This window comes from Neophocaena asiaeorientalis, unplaced genomic scaffold, assembly GCF_003031525.2.
Source record: "Neophocaena asiaeorientalis asiaeorientalis breed wild unplaced genomic scaffold, Neophocaena_asiaeorientalis_V1.1 scaffold78, whole genome shotgun sequence".
Lineage (NCBI taxonomy): Eukaryota > Metazoa > Chordata > Mammalia > Artiodactyla > Phocoenidae > Neophocaena > Neophocaena asiaeorientalis.
In genome coordinates, this window is record NW_020175018.1 from 18,716,140 (window position 1) to 18,717,011 (window position 872).

The 872-nt window shown below is 68.0% G+C and overlaps 1 protein-coding gene across 1 annotated transcript in view; it reads left to right on the plus strand.

Moving 5' to 3' along the window:
• Positions 1-872, plus strand: part of KCNT1 (potassium sodium-activated channel subfamily T member 1) — a 74,816-nt gene that overhangs the window by 59,261 nt on the left and 14,683 nt on the right. The window contains exons 16-17 of the mRNA XM_024762532.1: positions 5-243; positions 560-776. Coding sequence (XP_024618300.1) covers positions 5-243; positions 560-776 — 456 coding nt within the window. The remainder of the gene's footprint in view (positions 1-4; positions 244-559; positions 777-872) is intronic.

Below are 872 nucleotides of genomic sequence, written 5' to 3' on the forward strand. Positions count from 1 at the left end.
TCAGGTACGGCGTGTGTCTCATCGGCCTGAAGCGGGAGGAGAGTAAGAGTATCCTGCTGAACCCGGGGCCCCGGCACATCCTGGCCGCCTCCGACACCTGCTTCTACATCAACATCACCAAGGAGGAGAACTCGGCCTTCATCTTCAAGCAGGAGGAAAAGCAGAAGAAGAAGGGCTTCGCGGGGCAGGGGCTGTACGAGGGGTCGTCCCGCCTGCCCGTGCACAGCATCATCGCCTCCATGGGTGAGGCCGAGTCCAGCTCCCGGCGGGGCGGGAGGGGTGGGCGTGGGACCCACCCAGGAGACCCAGGTGCTCAGGCCCGCAGCGTAACCCCGGGCAAGTCCAGCCTCTCTGGCCTCAGTTTGCACATCTGTCCCGTGGGGGCATCCTGCCTTCCTGTGGGGACCTGTGTCGGCATCGATGTCCAAGTGCCCGCCCGGGTGAGACCGCCCTGCGTCAAGGGTCACTGGGAGCCTCTGTCCACCTCCACTCCGGGAACCCCTGTCCCCGGGACAGACAGGGGAGGGACTTCCAGCCAAGTTCAGCCGCTCCGTTCCAGGGACAGTGGCCATGGACCTCCAGAACACGGAGTGCCAGCCAGCACAGAGCGGCGGAGGCAGTGGGGGCAGCAAGCTGGCACTCCCCACGGAGAACGGCTCGGGCAGCCGGCGGCCCAGCATCGCGCCCGTGCTGGAGGTGGCCGACAGCTCGACCCTGCTGCCCTGCGACCTGCTCAGTGACCAGTCGGAGGACGAGGAGGGGCTGTCTGCGGGGGAGTGAGTGCCGCCGGGGCTGGAGGGGAACCGGGAGCCTTCCACGGGAGGGGGGAGGGGGTGTCTGTGGGGGAGTGAGTGCCGCCGGGGCTGGAGGGG